This window comes from Drosophila guanche, unplaced genomic scaffold (genome assembly GCF_900245975.1).
Source record: "Drosophila guanche unplaced genomic scaffold, DGUA_6, whole genome shotgun sequence".
NCBI classification, from domain to species: Eukaryota; Metazoa; Arthropoda; class Insecta; order Diptera; family Drosophilidae; genus Drosophila; species Drosophila guanche.
Genome location: NW_022995744.1, coordinates 9902803 through 9922001, shown reverse-complemented (window position 1 = coordinate 9922001; position 19199 = coordinate 9902803). Strand labels below are relative to the sequence as shown.

At 45.2% G+C, this 19199-nt stretch overlaps 2 protein-coding genes across 2 annotated transcripts in view; both read left to right on the top strand.

Moving 5' to 3' along the window:
• The window catches only part of LOC117579240, a 57834-nt gene that overhangs the window by 31201 nt on the left and 7434 nt on the right, over positions 1 to 19199 (top strand). The window contains exons 2-3 of the mRNA XM_034265022.1: positions 1412 to 2467; positions 12727 to 12922. Of these exons, the coding sequence (XP_034120913.1) occupies positions 2330 to 2467; positions 12727 to 12922 (334 nt within the window). The 5' untranslated portion in view covers positions 1412 to 2329. The remainder of the gene's footprint in view (positions 1 to 1411; positions 2468 to 12726; positions 12923 to 19199) is intronic.
• LOC117579241 lies at positions 12942 to 14438 on the top strand. The gene has a single exon (XM_034265023.1). The coding sequence runs from the start codon at positions 13024 to 13026 to the stop codon at positions 14368 to 14370; it is 1347 nt and encodes a 448-aa protein (XP_034120914.1). The 5' UTR covers positions 12942 to 13023; the 3' UTR covers positions 14371 to 14438.

Here is a 19199-nt window from a genome sequence, read left to right as displayed (position 1 = left end):
GGGGAATGTGGCCAGCACTTTTTGGCCAGAAGAAACGTGTTTTCTAACAAAGGCCGCGGCTTAATGGGTCGACAAATACAAGCCGTAATAAATAAATAATAAAAAGAAAATGCCCAAAAGATTTGTGTCTCTGTGTGTGTGCGACAGACACTTGATCTGGGAATGGGAAGCGCCTCGGGCTGGTGAATCGTGTGTATACACATGTGGGCGATGATCTCACCGGCAGGGCCATTTAATTGGCTTCAAACTCGAGACTCAGCGAACCTCAAAAACCCAAAAAATACCTTTGGACAGCATCTCCCTGCCCAGCGCTCCCCCGCGCCGACTGTCTGTCTGCCCGCTTTCTGTTGACCGACTTGGGAAGATGAATGTGCCACAAATGCATGTGGAGCGACAGACAGAATGAAAGATTGAAATTACAAATTAAATCACCTCCGTCAGGGCCATAAAAATCAAGTTATCTCGTAATTTGATTAAATTCGTAATTGTTGTATGCAAATTTCATGCACGTCTGACGAAAAAGTGCCAGTGCCACTTAATTTTCATGGAAATTATGCGGAAACCCCAATACAATGCAGTTTTTTTTATATTTGCATTAGAATTCTGATTGAATGGCATACATGGCGTATGCGCAATTATGGCGCTCACTGTCTATTGACACTTCCTAGATGCGGCACCAGAGATACAGCTACAGCTACAACTACAGCTCCACAGGCACTGGCTGCCCAAACGTGAACCTCATAATTTCTGGATCTTTTTTAATTAACCCATTTATAGTCATTTGTACATCCGGCGATTCGGCAAATTTGGTAAATTCGTGAAGGAAATGAGTTCCAAATGCCGCTACTAAGATTTTAAGTCCCAAAAGCCCCAAAATGTATTTCGACCAATGCGAAAAACAAAGCAAAAATGATAGACAAATGGGGTACAGTACACCCTCAGATTTGGAAACGTTTTAGTTTAGTTTTTTTTATATCTTTTTGATATTTTGTGGTAGAACTTTATGTAGTAAGATTTTGTTCTAAGGTTATTCGAAAGGAAACTTGATGGAAAACTGCTTAAAAATGTTGAAAGAGCTACCAGAACATATTTTATTGCTATCTTCTATTGGTATCCCTCCAAATAAATGTAGCATCTCGACTGCCCGAGTGTTCCCTGTAGTACTAGCACAAATAAAACAGTTGCCGCGGCACGGCGTACGGTTAATGGTAATGATATGACTCTGATGATGTTATTAGGAGCAAATACGAGACTCTCTGACGACATCAGCCAGATCGCAAAGCAGAGAGTAGCCACAATCTCAGTCTGAGTCTAACTCCAGTGTTGGTTTTTTTTTTTGTGTGCTGTGCTCCCCCCTAATTGATTTTAGAGGCAAGATTTTAATGCCGCTTCTCTGTTTTTGTCGTTTCAGGTGCGCAAAGTCTACACAACTCTCCAAAAGCTCTCTTGCTCGCCACTCTGCCGAACGTGTGCGAAATGTTGCTAGCAGCAGAGACAGCAACAGCAACAACGAATGCAAATGCCACTTGCGCAGCCGAAACGGCGCTCGTGTTCGGGCTCGTGCTCGTGTGAGTGTGGAGAGTGGGAGAAACCGACCCCACCAGCGAGCAGGGCAGTCGGCTCGGCTGGTTGACTGACTGGTCGGCTGGCGCCGCGAGTGGAGTCTGTTTTTGTCGTTCATTTCATACGGTTCGTGTCTGCTGTCCGCTCTGCGTTGCCTGTTCGCCAAAATAAGATTTTTCCTACGTGGAGTGTGCCCTGTGCGCATGCGTCGCGTTCGAAGCTGTGTGGCTGTCAACAAGTAAACGCCAGTCAAATGTGTCTGTAAAATAAAAGCAAGCTCTAAGGCCATAAGAAATATAAAAACCCCCAAAGAGCCAACAACAACCCAAAAAAAAGTTACAGATAAAAAAGTGTGCGAAAAAACGAAAAACGGCCAAAACTTCCAAGGAAATTTTAAAGTTCAATGCGAATACGGGTTTCGTTCTTATCGCGCAAACGACGGCGTTCGAGTTCGAGTTCGCGTCTTGTCTGGCTCTTTCGTTCCCTCCTCGACGCGGATTCCTCCTCGTTTTTATTTTAAAACTCCATGCCTGTGCTCGCCTGACCATTAAAAGTGACGCTCTCCGCGCCCCGTAATGGACCTTTGAAACAGCTACACACACACAAACGCACTCCCTCCTCCTCCCCCTCGACAGAGGCCTCTTCTTCGACGTTGCGTTTCGCGTTATTTTTAGACGATAAAAAAGATTGGAAAAAGCAAAGCACGAACCCCCCCATACCGCCGCAGGAGGAGAAGAACAGACACAGCCACAGACACAGCCACGAAATGGGCACCAAATCACCCGGTGGTCCACAGCGTTGTCGTCTGATCTTGCAACGCTGCTTGGCCATACAGCTGACCAAGCCGGGGCACACGGCCCCCGAGGACTTTTGGATGTACGACTCGGGATATATGATATTTCAGGTGAGTTTCTGTGAGTTCGACAACAAAAAACGAGAGAAGGGAACGTAACTGGTTTTCTTTTTTCTGTGCACAAAACGAGAGAAGCAACTGGTTCCTGTTTGAGCCACGAAAAAGTGCGTGAGGATGAGCCAGAGATGTAAAGAAAAAGAGAGAGAGAGAGAGAGAGAGATAAAGAGAGGAAAGGTAGATAGGAAGGGAGGCAGTGGTGTATGACTCCCTCGGCTCAAGGTCGCTTGGGGTGGTCTCTCCTCTGTGTGTGTGTTTGTGTGTGTGCCCGCTTCCCATGACAATAAATGGCTCGGAACGGTGCTTCCATCCAGACTAGAACTTCCCACAGTTACCCCCTAAAAATTGCAAACATTTGCCAATTGCCATTTGGATTGCATTTGGACTTCCCTTTTTCGTGTGCATTTCTTTCCACTTCTGTGCCTAATGGACTTTTGTCACAAAGAAGTTTTTGCCAATGTTTTTCGGTCAGGAAGTAGTAGAAATACCTTTAAATATACATTGGGTTCATGGAACTTCATCAGATCGAAGCGGTTTTGTGATACAAGTTTTTAAACACGTTTGCTGGCAGCAAACAAACAAAAAAACACAAAAATAATTAAAATTTTAAATGAATTTTCAGTCCTTTTGTTGCGGCTTCCGATGTTAATTCTCTTTGTTGTTGTTCCTTTCCATTGTTTGTGTTGCACTAAATTACACCCGAAAATGACGTCACACCCGGCGAGACAAGTTCAAGTTTAAAGGTGTTAATTTGTGACAACAAATGAGAGTGAATAAAGTTTCTATTGAAGGTTTTGCAGGCACGGAACGGGGGAAATGGACTTTACAGGACAGATTTTGAATACTATCTGGCAGTGTTTTGTGGTGTACAAATTAGCGAAAACTAAAGCAAAGGGTAAGGAACAAATTTAAGTTAGAAAACTGCCATAAATATGACTACAGTCGAACACGCCGCACACGGGACAGTGTCTAGTTGCTTCCCCTTTTAAGAGAATTCCACCAACACCTTTGCATATGCGTACAGAATCACTTAATGTACTTACAATTTCAGGCTAATTTCAATTTAATTGTTGGCCTGCCAAAAAACCAAGTGTTGACGGTTTGTTTCGGCACATCAAAAGGCAGAGCCGCAGTTTTTCCGTCAAGTTTTTATATTTATTTTTGCACATTTAGTTTGCATTTTGCATACGTAAAAAAAGTGTCGCATAAAACATTCCCTTGTTGCCAGTTGCTTGCCTTTTCATGCCTCGCATAAATTACGACGACAATTGTCGTCGGAGCAGAGGCAGAGCATTTCATTTACATCTGAGTTGAGTTGAGTTGAGTTGAGTTTCGTTTGTCGGAGTCTCGGGGACTGGGCTAATTAATAATACGTGCTTCAGTGGTGGGGCATGGAGCATAGGCCGCAGATAAGAACCGAATGAAGCGTGCCCTAAATAGACACACTCATGGAAGTGCCATGCCCCACAGAGGAAGACGATAATTTAGGGCCGCACAGCAATTTGGGGCAGTCAGCCGCGAAGAAAAGTGCGTCAAATTATTGAAGAACAGACTGAAAGAATGAATGAATGAATGGTTGAGCGAACGTATGAATGAATCAACGATGAGTGATGCTAAAAGGGGGAAAACGAAAAGAATTCAACTCGGAATCTTTTAGCTGGCTGAAAGCAGCGTCGTGGAAATTTGATTTGTAATTTTCTGGAAGTGGAAGCTCAATGAAGTGTGAATTATGTAGATTGAGGTGCCGGTGGTGGCAGTTACTTACCAGCCCTGCAAAAGGGGCGCCCCTAGGGCGAGTCTTGCAGCTCAAAGACCATATCGAAATGTGCAAGAGTTTCCGGTGCGGCGGCAAGTTTTAGGGCGTGCCATAACTGAAAAGTTGCCACACACCAAAAATATATACTCTGCGGCGGGGGATCGAGTGAGGAAAATGCTTATGAAACCTTGAGAAAAACGTACAGGAAATGCTTAAGAAAAACAATGGGAATAAGTCTAATAAAAGCCGAAATAAAATATTTAAATACAAAGGCGTATCATAAAGTTTGTATTACATAAAAAGAGTAATATAAATCTTGGCAAAAGTCACGCAACGAAGGAAGGAATTATGCGAATTGCACTGGGAATAAAGAAGGCTAGAAATAAATTTATAAATAGGAAGATAGATGATGGAATGTTAAAGAAATAGCATAAAAGGTAGAGACTCTACAAGGAGTAAAAATCTGCAATTATGTGAGCGATAAAATCAATAGAAAAAACTCCATAGAAAAGTATCTTACAGCCCAAGGTTTTCGGGTAATATTCGAGTATAAATCTTTCATTCTAAAACAAGAATTATATACACAAATTTGAGCTTTAATTTAATTTAATTTAATTTACCAAAAGAGTTAGCAAAAAGTCTAAGAAAAGAGCTCCCAAAATACCATCAATAACCACACCGCCTGCTGTTTTTAAAGACTTCCTTATCCATGTAAATATATCATAAAATATCTCTTAATTTATTAGCCAGAGACAGACACCCCGACCATGTACAGAAACTTGTTTGAATATCTAATTAGAGAGCAAAGACAGAACATATTTCTATGGGCCAACGGATCCGTTGAAAGCCCACAAATCCCACAAAAATCCCATTAAAGTTTCTCTCATTTTAAAGGCTATAGTTAGATCGTGTAGCCCCTCCGCCCCGCTACTCCACAAGCAAAAGCTCTAAATGTCACTCAGTGGCATGAAGTTGCAGTGGGTGGTGGGGGAGGAGGGGGGCTTAACTGATTTAAGACCAAGTCCCAGTCCCAGTCCCAGTCCCACTTCCAGTCGCAGACTCGATTTCCAGGGCATTTAAAATCTGTTTTTATTATTTGTGCAAATTTGTCAGGGGACACGGCGTGGCGACTCCACTCCACTCGACTCGACTCGACTCGACTCTCGACTCCAACTCTGATCTCGAGCTGAGCCCCGAAGCTGATCTCTGAACCGCTTTCAGTCCGTGTTTAGTGTTTGCCTGCACGCAAATGACATCAACTTGTTTTTGTAGTTTTTTGTGCTATTTTTTTAGTCCATTTTTGCTGAATCTAGCTGGCCAGAGAGCCAGTCCTCATGCTTGAGTCAAATTAATAAGCTTGCAACGATGCGAGCTAGCTCAAACGGATGCGAAGTGATTGCGTCATGTTCCCCCAACGGAAGGGGCTAGAACGGGATGCATGTGGGGCAGGTGTGGGAGCCAAACGCAGCACCCATAAACTACACGGAGAACTGGCTCTAGCTCCGTAAATATCTCAGGCGAAATGGAAAGTTTTTGCTCGGCGCTAGAACGAAGGTAAACCTGTGCTGAATCAATCCTCGCATGGGAAACGCAGAATCGAAGGTTGCCTGTTGCGTGTGTGTTTTCTCACGATTATTAGGATATATTTTATGTTTTAAAGCGTGTTATTTGTACATAAAAAGCTTTGAAAGCTACAAAAATGTATTCGACATCGATTATATACAAATATGTGGACTTAGATCTTGTAGTTCCTTTAATTATAATTATTTTAGAGTGTTTCCCCAGTGTTTTCGAATAGTTTTCTAAGAACTTTCTGTATCACAGAAGGCATGGTTCAGTCTCCAATTTGTTTACCAATTCCCCGTTTGCAAAAAGCAGATATTTGCTGACAACAAATGAATTATTGTTCGTGCTGTACATGTTCCGCTGCATTCGAGATAACATTTCCTTATCATTTGCTCATTCAAAATAACAAAAGAACACAGACATTGACTGGAAAGTTCTGGCTGCTGTTTGAGGTTCACTTTGCAGCCGCGACTGTTACGGATAGACCCAATATGGTGTCTGGCTGGTGCAAGTGCAACTTCAAGCTGATTGAGTCAATCAAAATGGAGTTGAGGCCAAGCCAATTGATTTATCGAACGAGAGAGTGAACAGAAAAGAAAAGAGAGATTTCAATTGTTGTGCCTCGTGCCGCGTGCCTCTCCATCATCATCTTCAATTGCTTTGATTGGTTTTTAAATCGATCGTTAGATCGCTCGATCGGTCGATCGATGGTGCAACATTTAAACGAAAATTTACTTTTTGGTTGGGGTGTGGGGGGGTTAGAGTGGCGCTTTAATTGATGGGCGGCGTGCGTTTTATGATTGATTTGGATTCACTTTGATGGCAATCAACATCACTGATGGACTAATTTGATTGACAAACATTGAACCAACTGTTTGTTTGCCTTTTCATTTTGCTTACTTACCTCCCCCACTCCTACAGCCACCCTTTTGCATTGCATAACAGCTGTGGGCACTGGGCACAAGGTCGTCTTTGGTCCCGCTGGCCATTCGCTGGCATTCACTGGCTGACGATTTGGGAATACCCTTTCCCCCCTTCAGCTGCTGTTCAGTGACCAAACAAATAGCTCGCGCTCAAGTTGGAGACGAGTTTTGAGCCTCTTTTGCTGCTGTTTTCGGACAAAACAAAATCCAAAGTAAAACATTGCGGCCACGTACTTTAAATTAGGGTATTTTGGATGCCACTCTTTGTGCCACGGTGTCTTGTTTATTGGAAATGGAACTTACAATTTGCAGCTAAGCTGCAAGGAAGGAATATCCCAAGAGCTGGCAATGGGGAGACAGAGGGAGAGAAAGGGCTAGCCTGCTAAGCCACACTGGGAGAGAGCTAGAGGGAGCTAGGCGGATAGGAGAAACTGTTGCAAAATGTTGCAACTACTTCCAAAACTGAATCATCAATTGTAATGATTGTTCCCATAATATTTAGTACATAACCGACTTTATTCCCACACAAAAAACGCATTTCCTCACATAGTTGACGCCTCTCTCGCTCCCTCTTTTTCCCACTGTGTCTTAGCTTTCAAGTGGGAGTGATTTTCATGGTTAAGTAATTAACTAATTACCGATAAACTCGTAATGATACGATATAATGATGCTTCAGACCTTAAACTCAGCCACAAAATTGAGTTGTACTCGTTGTACTTAAGGCAATAATTAAAATCTTTGCGTCTAATGGAACTCGGTGCAACTTATGAGCCCCCGGAACATTCGTTGGATCTCATGGAAATTGTTCATTAGCAGCACTGACAGCACAGTGCTCTCTCTCTCTCTCTCTCTGTCTCTGTCTCTGTCAAAATGATTGCGTGATTTACCAGATTGATTGAATGACAAGCTCTTGGATAGAGTACGGAAATATAATCCATATATAAATTGCGTGCTAAATGCTAGGGAACACTCATACATACTATGGGATAGGGGCTCAAATTGTTCTATTCCTATTAACTTTGGCTTGCAAGTGAATGACAGACACCAGAGACGAGTACAAAGGCCCCTCCATCAATCCCCCAACCAACTAGATCCCAAATAACATTTCAGCAAGTGCCAGCGAAGCTTCAACGCCGAAATACAAAAGGCAACCCAGACAGCCAGCCACACAACGAAATGAATCCACATACTAACAATGATGTTGTTGATGATGATGATGATGAACAAAGCAGACCCCAAAGAACCTCGGCTACAGGTGCAGTTTTGTGGGCTGTCTCTGTAGCTCCACATTTGATTCTGTTCCCACAGATACCGCCATCAACGCTGTCGCCCCCTCTGGTCTCTAATAGACTTTTCACGCTTGGGTTTTAAATTGAGGTGCTGATTTTGTACAGCTGATACAACAGACATACATTTATTTATGTAAATGGAAATGCACACCTTTTATTTTTGGCTTACAAGGGGGCTTATTAGTTTGAGGATACAGCTGGGCAAAGCTACAACCAAATCATGGCATAAATTTCAGAGTGAAGCTATCGATGTTGAAGGATTTAGAGACAAATGATAGCTGATGTTAAGCTGCACAGGGAGAGAGCAAGTAAAGTTGATATTGAAAATGTATCTAAAAAATTACCTGACAAAATCTTAACTTTGCTTATTGAAATGTCATAGAGTTCCCATCACAATGAAGTCTTCTCTAATAGGTATCTTCCATTCGAGCGACAATATTCTATCCAAAAGTTTTCGCTTTATTTTTACCTATTTCTTTTTACGTTTTATTTTTATGGTAAAGTTTTGCAATTGCAAAACTTTTTGCCGATAGAAAAGGAACAAAGAAAAAACGGAAAAGCAGATACTATTTATGCGAAAGAGTTGAAAGGACTTTGCCCAGAGTTTTTCCAGTTGCAAGTTTTTTGCGGTATAGATAGTCGTATTTTTGGGGGATATTTGTAATTAATTGCTGGCAAAAATAGCGACCGCTATTGTGGCTGCCAAAAGCCGAGACAGATGCACGATTCCAGGACACTATCCGTGGGATCTCCCTTACTTATTTTTGTATATTTTGTTGGCAGCCGGGGAGACTCCTGCCAGCACAGCTGCTGCTGCTGCAGTCCTGGCGAATTTGTTGTGCTGTTGTTGAGGGGAGAAAAACTAATAAAACAAATCGCATGTTTAGCCAAAAGAGTAGATTTCTGGTCATTGAACCAGAGCAGTCGGCACACTAGAATAAATATATCTATCCTGGCAACCCTCCTCAATATATTTGACCAAAGTCATGGCCTAAGGCCTCGTGCACACCACCCCGAACAAATCCAATTGGAATTTTAAGTGCTGTGCAAATCCACAGTCAAAGAAAACCCTTCGATGGAGTCCAGTCTTTGAAGGGAGAAAGTGGGCGTTGGTCCGGCAATTTGTGTTCCTTATCAGCGATCCCTGCACATTGATTGGAACTCTGTTTCGTTCTGCATTTATGCTCGAGGGCGCTTCCGCTGCGCGTAAGTTTTATGGACAATCGGATTGGGACTCATCCCCAGTGGCCATTTTTCCAGAGTGCATTGGGAGAGGGCCAGCTAGTGTGACTCCCACTTGACCAGACAAATAAGCAATGATGACAGGACAACTGCGATAGGAATAAGGGATACGCTCCCTTGTGTACTCATAATGGACGTGGGAAGCCCCGACGACAAGTCTGTAATAATTAAGAAACTGAGATTTCATTCAGGGAAAACATAATTGTATTTCAGAAACTAATCCAGAAATAGAATAAGTATGGGGAAAGGTTCTGTTGAAAGGCTATGAAATGGAAACTGATTAATATAATTAACATCTGTCGCACGTTACAGAGAAATGTTCAACACAAATGGGTTTGTAATACAGAAAACTCGTCTTGGATAGAAGATAGAAACTTCTGAGGTTTTCATTCCATTGATATTGGTTTTGGATATATTGAAGATTGAAGCTACATTGGAACAATCGCGGTTTCTGTTAACGATAGTGAGGGCCCTCCTGAAACCCATGGGAACGCCCATTTCAAGACAGTACGGGGCGTAGAGTACGCTGACAATACCCTGGCATTTGTCTCAAGATAGTCAACGTTTTCTCCACCCATTCAGCAGAGAGACTCTGCAGCTGTCGAAATGAAATGTCTACCTGCGAAATGATTTCGTTTTCAGACGGGCTTTCGGACTCGTACTCGGTCGCGGAATCGCTTCTCATTTGCGAAAAGTAAATGCCGCTTTTAAAGTCAAATGAAGGGTCGGGAGCAGCAGCAATAATAATGTGAAAAGAGGGGCAGAAGAGCGGAGGGGAAAAAAGTACAAAGCCAAAAAAACGTTTTGACTTGTGCCCAAGAGCAGCGGCTGGGGCAGGGGCTGTGGGGCTGAGCGGCTGAGCGGCAGCAACTGTGGGGCTGTGCAACCTGATGTTCGTTAGTGGAAAGGTCAAGGATTATTATACTTCATCATAACTCTATTAAGCTCCGAAGTCCGCAACATTACAGCTTACTGTCTTAGTGCCCCTGCCTCATGCCACATGCCACTTTGCTGCTGCTGCTGCTGTTGCCTTCACTGCGCATTTGTTTGTATATTGTTATTATCGTTTTATGCAGCACACACGAGAGATCTACAAAGGCAGTGGCAGTGGCAGTCAGGCCTCCTTCTCCTCTTTCTCCTCCGCACATGAGGTATGCGACTCCACTCTCTGCTGTGCGCGACTCTGGTGATAGTTTCGTCTTTTCAGCATTAGTTTTTTTTTTTGTGGGAGTTTTACTGTTTAGTTTTCTATTACACGAAATTGAGTAAAAGTCCCAAAACGAAAGCCACCCCACGGAAGACGGTTGCTCGGGTTGCGGTGGCAAGGGGAAAACGACTTTAAGAGCAAAGGCCCAAGGCAAAGAAACAACGAAGCTTTCGAGGGGCGACTTTTGTACGCGCAAGCATTTGATTTGATTATTGAAGAGTTTTGCATTAACTTCCGAGAAAACGAGACCAAAAAGACCGAGACAAACGCTCTTTAATGCTGCCTACCTTCCGCCTCCCTCCCTGCCTCTTTGTTTGTGGCTTCCCTGTTCCGCTTTGATCGATGGCTGACTGCGCGCTGCTGCCTGTGTCTGTCTCTGTCTTTGGCATTTTGTCTCGTGTCTTGGAATGATGCGGCACAAATTGCAGAGCAGAATAAATGGGAGGGTTAGAGGGAGAGAGCTACACAAAGAGAAACTGCAGTAGCCTTGGGAGACTGCATGCAAACGGTGGTTGCTCTCTGCAGGAATACAGTAGCTGGAGAACAAGAGAGTGCTGATGTTGGAGAAAGAGAGAGAAAACAGTAAATTCAGCAGAATATCAGAGAAGTTTTGCAATTATTGTCGTGTGATACTTACTTATCGTTATAAAAACTAAGATTGGACATTTATATGGGTTTAATGAATGTATAAAGTATGCAGCCACTCAATTCCTCTTCTGAGATAATAACCCTTAATAAGTCCACTGACCAGCGTTTAATCGAAAAGTAACAGTCATACGGATACACTGCATTGCCTACCTGCACTCTATTCAGCCTAAGCTCGTATGACACTTTTAACTCCACTGACTTGCTGTATGAGCCAGGAAAGAAGCAGATGTCATACGATCACAAGTTTGTGGACCGCCTGAGCCGCGAACTAAATCTCATACGCTTACGTCTAAAGCTCATAAACTGACAAAGACTTTGACTACATATTTTCTCGCAGTGCATGCCAAGCGCCATCTGGCGGCGCGTGACAGCCAAAGCCCATCTCTGAAGATAGGACAGGCAATGACGAGTTAATTTCTTCGCCTTCTCATGCATTAATTGAGTAGCCCCGGGCGTATAGCTGAGAGGAGTGGTGCCGGGGTTGTGGGGTGTGCAGCGTAGAGTCATCCAACTTATATAAGAGTGCATGGGGCATGCGGCATGGGCATGTCCTCAGTCGCTGTGGCGACATTAAAAACTCAAGAGGAGTGACCACAAGAAATGGCTAAAAATGGCTGTCTGGGGCGCTTAGATTTCCAGTAATTTCATACCATTCCCAGTCGGAATCGCAGACCCATACCAACGGTTGGCATCCTACCATGACAGTACCATTCCCTTACCCCATTACCCTTTTAGCATTCATCCATCGACAAAAAGGTCAAATCTTCAAACTGGATGATGTTCATTAGCGACACAGAAAGCCACAAAGCGTGAAACTCCGCCGGCTACAGAGGGGCAACACAGAAACACAGAGAGAAAGAAATGGAGATAGGAGAGATCTGTTGGTGGCTTGCACTTTAGACCCAAAAAATGCATTTCCTTTAACCCCCCCACCACCACCACCACCACCACCCACTCTGTGGCCTCTTTGGACTTGCCTCCTCCTTCCCCTGTCCATTGTCCGTGGGCACTGCTTTGACTCTCGACCCTTTTTGTCCGTGTTTACATCAAAAACGTGCCTCAAGTGTTCCTGTCACTGCACAAATTGGACATTTATTTGTTGCCCCATCGACTCTGCTCCCTACTCCACTCCGCTCTGCCCTTCCCCCCTGTCGTGTGTATTGCCATTTCCATGGAAGGAACGTGTTAAGGATTTCGATATGCAGTTGGGATTGGGAATGGGAATGGGAACGGGAACGGGCATGGAGGTGTTCCCCTGCTGTTTCATCTTCTGGTACTACTCCTCCTCCTCCACCTACCGTACACATGAAATGCAATGAGGCAGCGATTTTTGTGGCGCCACCCCTTCTCATATGCTTGGATCCAACATTCAGGGGCGTGTTTTCGATCCGCTTTGGCTAATTGATGGTTTTGGCCAGCCATCAGGCAGCAGCAGCAGCAGCAGCAGCAACAGCTGCACTCCGCCCACAGATGGATAACTCACTCCTTAAGCAGACACACTGCTTGCCACTTGCCACACAATTAAGCCACTTGCTGCACTGCAATTTGTCAATTAGCTAATGTGTGTGGGGAGCTGCTTGGGAACCATTTCTGATGTGATTTTGGTCTTCTTCTCTTTGCAGAACTTCCTGGCTGCCAATGCCCAGTGCTGGTGGAATGGACCACTGACGGCGGCAACGCGTGCCCTCAAATACGCCGGACATGTGGCACCCGGCATGCTGCTGGTCACCGCCGAACCCTGCGCCCTGGAGGTGCTGCGCGGCGCCTTTGCCAGAAGCGTACTCAAGCCACCGGCAACCTATGTGATCAGCTCTGTGGGTGAGTTTTAGTTGTAGCAATCCTAGACTAAAATATCGATCCCCTTTTGGCATACGAAAAGTTCATGAAAATTTGTCTGAAGCCGCGTTGAGGCTCGAGCCATGGTTGGGCGCAATAAGGGGGGGCGAGAAGATCCTTCAAAGGACAACAAATCCTTCAGCCAGTCTCGCTCCAACGACGAAGAGAAAATGCAAATGTCGATGGAGGAGCTGCGCAGGCGCCTGGAAAACGAAAACGTGGCCAATGCACAGGTCGATGAGCAGCTTCAGGACGATTTCCAGCGTTGGAAGGACATTTTAATGGTGCGCTGGGTCATGTACGAGGAGCAGCGGAAGTACAATATGCGCTGCCAGGGCAAAAGCAAAGGGCGCGACGCCACCATCTGGCGCATACTGTCGATGGTGCAGCAGGAGCTGGAGGAGAAGCTGCAAATGGAGAAAATTCTGGGCTCTTGCAGGCGCTTTCCCTCGCCCATGGCTCTTATGGATGACGAACGTTCGGTGGGTGACAATCTGCAGGTGCTCGAGCCGGTGCGGGATGTACTGAGTGGCAGGGGAGGCAGCATTATGTGGGAGGAGCCGCCAACGGAGCAGCAATCTTCTGTAAGGGTTAGCGGAATGGGACAGCAATATAAACCAGAGGAACCATGGGACATGCAGGATGAATGCACTTGCACGGCATGTGTGTCGCGCAGGCGGCAGGAAAAGTATCAGCAGCCCCAAGCAAGTACCCACCGAAAGGTAAAGAATGAATCCAGAGCCAATCCGTGTTCGTGTCTGTCTAAGGAGCCAAATCAAATGAACGAACAGTCCCAGCCAATGTCTTTTTTTGTGGAGCAAGTGAAGAGCCAACCAAGGCAGTCGCAGCATAGCCCTGACTGCACCTGCCCGAGTGTCGCAATCGGGGAAGGAACGAGACAGCCGGAGTCACCAAAGTCACCGTCAAGGTCCACGTTTAGTGCCAGTTTTGGGTGCCAGTTCCATGGTGATCCTGAGCAACATTTGGGCCCCAGGAGAACCGACTTTCTGAAGAAGTTCAATAAGATAACGAAGCTCAATAAGTCGGGCATGCTGGTGCCGGCCAGTGCCTTGCTGGAGCTCGCCGGGGAGCTGCCACAGAATGTGGGCCGAGCAGCCACCTGGACCTGCCACAAACTCCCAGCCCAGCAGTTGCACAACGTTGGGAAGGTGCCGCTGAAAAGCCACGAAACGGTAAAGTGCATGCCACAACGTCCACGACGCATTCGAGAGGACCCAAACGATTCCCTGCTGGTCTATGTGAATGAAAAATTCGATGTGGATGCCCAGTCCGGGATGGGCAACTCCGACTTGACCTCCTATTACAGCGCCATTGAGTTGCAGCCCAAGCAGGAACCAGAGCCTAAAACCCAACTGGGATACTGTCCGCTGTGCGACAAGCGGCACCTGCGTATGCCACCGCCCTTTTGAGTGGTTTCTCGACCCCTACCAACAGCGGCTTCACAGTGAAAATAAAGCAAAAAGGTCTAGCCGAAAAATGATGCACCTCTTCCTCCTCCACCTCTCAACTGCCACACACCGCGCTGCACCTCATCAAACATTGATGCCGCTGTCTGGGTCCGCAGTGCCTCGTTAGCTGTCAATTAAGTGGACACCTGTGCAGTTAATGCCACTGCCACTGCCACCAGTGTCCATTCTCCCCCTCATTCACCCCCCATTTCACACTTTCACAGTCCTGTTCCCGTGGTTGTGGCCAAAAAATTGCCACAACTGTGCGCATTGATAAATGGACAACCAGCCAGCCTGGCTGGTCAGATCGTAGTCGTCGTCTTCGTTCGGCCTTTGGCGAACTCTGTTTGGGAATTAATAAGTTTCGATTTGTGGCTGCCACTCGTGGCCATATATAATCCGTGGCGGCCACAAGGGGGCGCTCCATTTGGCCTTTGTCGGTTAAAAACTTTGTGGCACTCATTCAATTGAGGAAATATTGCTGCTGCTGCTGCTGCCTGACCAAACAAAGAGGCGCACTCAAACAGCAAACAAACACGGACGGGGGCATAGATGGATGGGAGTTGCAACTGCAATGCATGATGCATGTGTGTGGGATGTTGCATTTGGCAGGCAGAATCCGTTCCATGTTTGCTAATTAACATCTGCAATGGCGTAGAACCCATTAACTGTTAATTACCATAAACATGACAATTCCATTCGCAAATAAGTGGGGGGGAAGTAGCTCTGAGTGCCACATCATAGAATGCCATCTGGCAACTCCTATATGCTGCAATCCTTCTTGCAACTCTTAAATCCACAAATATACTGCTTTAACTGCTTCACATGTTAAATTTGAAACCTCTGGCAAGCAGTTAATCATTGTTTTGAACTGCTTCCAGCATGGAGGCATTGAAGATATGTTGCGAAGCAATGTTGCCAGGAATTTCATAAATTATTGCTTAAGGGAATCCAAAGCAACAAACTGCATGAAGTGTAAGAAGATGTTGCCAAACATTACAGCAAATAAAACCCAACCACACGTGAACGCTGAAATATTCATGGGGCTTACTTACTAACAGAAATAGTATTAAAATTCTTAAATTTGATTGTTTAATTACAATTAAAGTCTTCGACTGGAAAAACAAACAAACGAGCTTTGCGAAAACGGTAAAAAAGACACCTGGGCATGGCATTAAATTAAATGCAGTTTTATTGACTGGCGGCAGACGCCTATTAATTTGATTTGAGCCGGTTGTTATTCACGAAATAAAATGCAGTCGTAAAGGCTGTAAAACGCCTGGGTTCCACTTAACAAGCAGTGCAAACAAGCAGTGATATTGCTTCGCAATTGGATTGAAAACTGCTTTAGAGTCAAACAATAGTAAGAATGTTGCCAGCACAGCGAAAACCTCCCACCAGCCACATCTTTATGCTGTTCAAATGTAAACTAACCCGTAAAAAAAGTGGGGAAATAATAGCAACAATAACTATGGCAATAGGCAATCACAATAGCAAGAAAAGCAATAACAAAAGAAATAAAATAACACATTGCATGGAAAACAATCAATCAGGCGGCAATTTCTCGCTCAATTAGACAACAAACATGCCAAATAAAAGCAACAAAACAACAAAAATCAAACGAAACTGAAGAGCAAATTAAATTCAGTTTCGTGTTAAAGAGCCAAGTGGATGAGAGAGGTGATGGTGGTGGAAGTGGAAGAGTGAAGATTGTCTGTGCTGCCAATTTGACAACGAAATATCAGTAAAGTGAAGGAAGCAGCAGACAGACAGAGAGCGAGTGAGAGAGAGAGAGAGGGGAGGGCAGGGTGAAGAAACAGACAAATGGCAAATGCAAAATAGCTGGAAAGCGAGAAAATTATACAGTTCCCAGCTAGAGAAGAGAGACGGGAAGATAGTAGAGAGCGAGTGGGTGAGTGAGAGAGTGCTGTCTGTCTGCTTGTCTGATTGCCGAGTGAAAAATAAAGAGCCGCAAATCAATTTCATCACGATTTCTCGTCGATCGTCCGTCCGTTGGTCGGAGATGTTGCTGAAAGTGAAATGTGGCCATGACAGTGCCGCGGCTCCCGGCACTCACCCGGCCCGGTCTCTACCAATCGATCAGCGGAAAGATGATCCGTCCGGCTGTCCGTCTGATAATTGTAACTTAATATTCGAAGCCATTAACAAATCGCAAATCTGTAGAAATCAGCCACAGAAATCAGCAAAGCCTCGCAGCAACATGTAGCTTTAGCTGCATGGAATCAGCATATATGCAAATGAGTCCGAGATGCAAGCAGATTAGTTGCAGACACAAGTTGCCAGATGAGTTGAGACAAATGTTGATACTGCTGCAAAGCAGTGGAACATTCTGCCGTTAGAGGTTCATGTGTGGAATTTTAACCACATAACGAGGTAATTTCTGGGAAAACGGGTCAACAAACTTCCACTACGCATCTAATCTGTGGAATGGTGGGGGTGTGGGACGCTTCAAAGCGTAACCAAGTTCGCCAAAAGAAGAAAGATCAAAAGGCAAGAGTCACTGTCATTGAGGTCTGTCCGTGTGTCTGTCTGTCTCTCGGGTCTTTTGCAAGTTCATCTTCTCAATCGCATGGTCGCTTGAGCACACTGTCCCACACTCACCCCACAAACACCTCTCACCCATCCAATAAAATTCCGCAACAAAAGAGCGTTACCAAAGCGATTATTGTAATTCTATTGTTCTCCTTCTTTCAACGTTCTCTCCAACGTTCGCTCCTTCGTTGTCTTTCATCATCTTCTGGCTGTGCCTTTGACTGGTCACACTGATTACTCCTGATCCCCCAACGCCCCCGTAATGAGGTCAACCCCACTTTGACTTAAAGCTTTTGGTTACGCTCCGCAGCTTTTCTCCCCTCATTTCGATGGGAAAGTGTTCTCGCTGGGAAGTGTCTTTCAGCGTCTTACAATTGTGTTTCCAGCGGGAGTTTTGCGGAGAACTACTGGGGAAAAGATAGGGAAAAGACAGCGGGTAATACGCACCAAAAATGGAAGACAATTTTGCCAAAATGCGACACGATTCTATGCCCAATGGCTGGCTATAACTGACATTATCCTCTCCATTCCCATCATCATCATCAGCCCCCCCCCATGGGGTATGGAAAGTTGCACAATGCCGCCACGAATGTAACTGTATTTTTGTTTGGCAGGAGGCTGCCCAGGTTCAGGTCCACTAACCCTAAACTCATTGACCTTTAACACAGCAGCAGCAGCGGCAGCGGCAACAGGAACAGCCAAAAAGTGTCGCCAAACAGTTTTTGGTCTTTTGCATACACTTTGGGCAGAGGGTACACGGATTTTGGGAGCAGATTATGGAGGAGTATCCAAGGGAAAGCAAGAACCAGCTCAAGCGAGGGAGAAATTATGGCAGAATCCGTCTTTCCTTAGAAAAAACAAAGGGAAATGATATCCCTAAGGTGGCAAAGAGTATTTCCCACTTCGTTGAACTTCCTTTGCCTTTTGTTTTGTTTTTTTTTTGTCGTCGTCGTCGTCGTGTTGCTCCTTATTTGCCAGGCGGCCCACTGTCCGACTGTCCGACTGTCTGGACTATCTGGCTGGGCTGGCATTTTGTTGGTGTTGCAACCACGTAAATGTCAATTTGCATTTCGTTTGCTGTGCCACCGAAAGCGTCGCGTCGTGAGGCGTTGCATAAACAGCAGCAGCAGCAGCAGCAGAGGCACCGCCACCTCCTGCTATTTTTTGTTTCAATTTGTTACTGATCTGCAAAAATATTTTTATTAACAGACGGAAACAATTAGCGGCGGCGCACTGGCCACCGACACAAACGCAGCGACAGGCGTAACTGTATTTCTGCTTTTTTCCTCCTTGCAACTTGCAACTGCCACTGCGACTGCGTGGCCTTTGCCGCCTGTCCTCAGTTGAGAGTAAAAGAAAAGAAAAGCCTAAATGGGAAATTGAAAACGCGCGCTGCAAACGTTTCAGACACAAAATCGTGATTGCCTTCGTTTTGGCCGCTAGACATTTTTGTTGTTGTTGCTGCTGCAGTTTTGGTTTGCTCTGGAAATGCTCTACATGAGCACCCCACAGGGTGGTGGTGGGTCGCTGTTGATTTCTTATGTAAAACTGCATTCCAGGGAAAGCTGCAAATGTGACAAGGAGACGAAAGAAATTAAGTTTAAGCGAGGAAATGGAAGTTCTCTCTTGGGTTGCGAATAGCAGGGAGAATGCTTCTAAATGGGAAGATATTTCTACTCTAAAGGGTGATTAATTGCTCAAAATGAAAAGGAAAGCCACACACACACACACACACAAACATGACAAACTTCTGCCATAAGCTGGAAAAGCAACAAACAAAAAAGAAAACTCTCTCATCTGCATCTTATTTCGCGGAGTGAAGCACGAAACTCGAGGCCGCCTGTAAATGATAATAAATATGGAAAAGACGTGAAAACGATTGCCGCGATTTTCCCACCAACGCTTTAGATGTGGCTGCCTGGCTGCCTGGCTGTTTGTCTGTCCCTCCTTTGCTTTTGCCTTTTTGGACACCGCCTCCTTCTGGCTGTGGCATCCATCCATCCGTCTTAAGTAGAGTGAAAGTGTTGCGTTTTGGTTTTCAAAAACACAGTCGAACTGAGACTGAGGCTAAGCTTTAGTTTATGTTATTGTTGCTGTTGCTGTTGCTGTTGCTTTTTGGTTGCCCGGCGGACACATATCCTTGTGTTCAATCAAACCCAAAAGCGACGTCAACGCGCAGCGGACTCAGGCACCAGTCTCAGTCTCAGTCTCAGCTCTCTGCGGATTGTGGCCTGGCG

What these genes read in the sequence shown, in the direction of transcription:
- LOC117579241 (XM_034265023.1), top strand. Translation starts at nt 13,024, where the DNA reads ATGGTTGGGCGCAATAAGGGGGGGCGAGAAGATCCTTCAAAGGACAAC.